This window comes from Silene latifolia, chromosome Y (assembly GCF_048544455.1).
Source record: "Silene latifolia isolate original U9 population chromosome Y, ASM4854445v1, whole genome shotgun sequence".
NCBI lineage: Eukaryota > Viridiplantae > Streptophyta > Magnoliopsida > Caryophyllales > Caryophyllaceae > Silene > Silene latifolia.
In genome coordinates, this window is record NC_133538.1 from 409,551,811 (window position 1) to 409,554,310 (window position 2,500).

General features: G+C 27.9%; 2 protein-coding genes across 2 annotated transcripts in view; both read right to left on the bottom strand.

Moving 5' to 3' along the window:
- The window catches only part of LOC141632299 (uncharacterized), a 1,494-nt gene extending 572 nt beyond the window's left edge, over positions 1 to 922 (bottom strand). Inside the window, exon 1 of the mRNA XM_074444858.1 lies at positions 1 to 922. This exon is cut by the window's left edge and continues 572 nt beyond it. Within this exon, the coding sequence (XP_074300959.1) occupies positions 1 to 922 (922 nt within the window).
- A 1,316-nt stretch (positions 923 to 2,238) lies between these two features.
- The window catches only part of LOC141632300 (uncharacterized), a 1,499-nt gene continuing 1,237 nt past the window's right edge, over positions 2,239 to 2,500 (bottom strand). The window contains exon 2 of the mRNA XM_074444859.1: positions 2,239 to 2,500. This exon is cut by the window's right edge and continues 374 nt beyond it. Coding sequence (XP_074300960.1) covers positions 2,239 to 2,500 — 262 coding nt within the window.

Consider the following 2,500-nt stretch of genomic DNA (forward strand, 5'->3'; position numbering starts at 1 on the left):
ATAGGCGTTTAGCCTCAGTTTCAGAACCTACCTTAGAGATAAACTCGTCTCTGATGGATAGGACCTGCCGCCATATAGGAGAGGAGCATGTAGCAGCAACAAGGTCCCAACCAGATGCCTGCTTGAAGATGTACTCCCTGGACCATTGGAGCCAGATGGAAGTACAAGAATGATTATAAGACCAAAAAATTTTCAGCAAAAGCGTTTTGTTCCAGCCGAGAACTTCTCTGATATCAAACCCACCTTGCATCCTACTCCTACAAACCTTGGACCAGCTAAAAAACACAAGTCTGCGTTTACCATCAGACCCCCATAAGAATTGTCTAACAATTTTTTCAATTTCAGAAATAACACCCTTTGGAAGAAGCAAGCACGCACACCAGAAAGACTCCAGGCCAAAAATAGCAGAATTTATCAAATGCACCTTGCCAGCATAAGTAAGATGAAGACTAGCCCAATACCCAAGCTTGCTCCGGATTTTAGCCATCAAAGGTTGGAACAAATCCTTAGTGAGCCTGGAGGAGTGCAGAGGTGTGACCAAATATCTGAAAGGAAATTTACCTTCAACATAACCTGTAGCCTGAAGAATGCTGTGCTTGACAAGACTTCGTACCAAAAAATAAATGTTAGTCTTGCTAGGATTTGGGGTGAGGCCAGAGGAGCTCGAAAAAGTATCCAAACAATGCTTGACAGCCAAGACAGAGGGGTAGTCTCCTCTAACAAACACCAATAAATCATCCGCAAAAATCAAATGGGACAGTTCCAGCTTTACACATTTAGGATGATGACTAAATTGAGGAACTTGTTTCATTTGCTTTAAAAGCCTAGTAAGTACTTCCATACAAAGAACAAAGAGCAAGGGGGAGAGAGGATCCCCTTGCCTTAGCCCTCTTCTACCTTCAAAAAAAACCTTGATTACCATTTATTTTTAGGGAAAATCTCGAGCTAGTAACAAGAGTAGAAATCCAATGACAAAATTTAGGCGGGAGACCAAAAAGAGGTAGAATGTGCTTCAAGAACTTTCATTTGCTTTATTATTATTATTATTATTATTATTATTATTATTATTATTATTATTATTATTATTATTATTATTATTATTATTATTATTATTATTATTATTATTATTATTACTATTATTATTGTTATTGTTATTGTTATCATTATTGTTACTATTATTGTTACTATTGTTATTATTACTATTGTTATTGTTATTATTATTGTTATTGTTATTATTATTATTGTTATTTTTATTGTTACTGTTATTCTTATTGTAACTGTTATTGTTACTATTATTGTTACTGTTATTGTTATTATTGTTACTATTGTTACTGTTATTGTTATTATTATTGTTCTTATTATTGTTACTACTGTTATTATTGTTATTATTATTATTATTGTTCTTATTATTGTTCTTATTATTGTTACTACTGTTATTATTGTTATTATTATTATTGTCATTATTATTATTGTCATTATTGTTATTATTATTGTTATTATTATTGTTCTTATTATTATTATTATTATTATTATTATTATTATTATTATTATTATTATTATTATTATCATTATTATTATCATTAGTATCATTATTATTATTATCATTATCATCATTATCATCATTATTATTATTATTATTATTATCGTTGTTGTTATTGTTGTTATTATTATTGTGGTTGTTACTATTTTTATTATTACTGTTGTTATTTTTATTATTATTATTATTATTAAAGTCTTATTTGTAATTTATTATTATAAATGCCATTAATTAATTATTTGAATTACATAAATTATTTTTATAAATTCTTATATATTTTTATTATTATTATTATTATTATTATTGTTGTTGTTGTTGTTGTTATAGTTATTATTATTGTTACTGTTATTGTTATTATTGTTACTATTGTTACTGTTATTTTTATTATTATTGTTCTTATTATTATTACTACTGTTATTATTTTTATTATTGTTGTTGTTATTATTGTTGCTATTATTGTTACTACTCTTATTATTGTTATTATTATTATTGTCATTATTGTTATTATTATTATTATTATTATTATTATTATTATTATTATTATTATTATTATTATTATTATTATTATTGTTCTTATTGTTCTTATTATTATTATTATTATTATTTTTGAAGAAAGCCAGAATTCTCATTAAAATGGGAATAAAGTTTCTTACAAAGCAGAACCAACTAAAAGACTAAACACCCAACTGACCACAATCGAGTCACCCTAGAAGTAACTGGAGCATTTGGGAATTGTATATCCCATTACTCCAAGCATACATACGGACACAAACAACGTATTTAATCTGCTTTAACAACACACTTACATCTCTACGCACCCCATCAAAAACTCTTAAATTACGCTCTTGCCACAAAAAATAGATGACAAAGAGAAAAGAGCACCTAGCAAGCTTGGATCTCCAGGACCTATTCCTACTAAGAGCAAGTTTATAAAGTTCATGCTTTAAGCTCAAAACTTGCCGA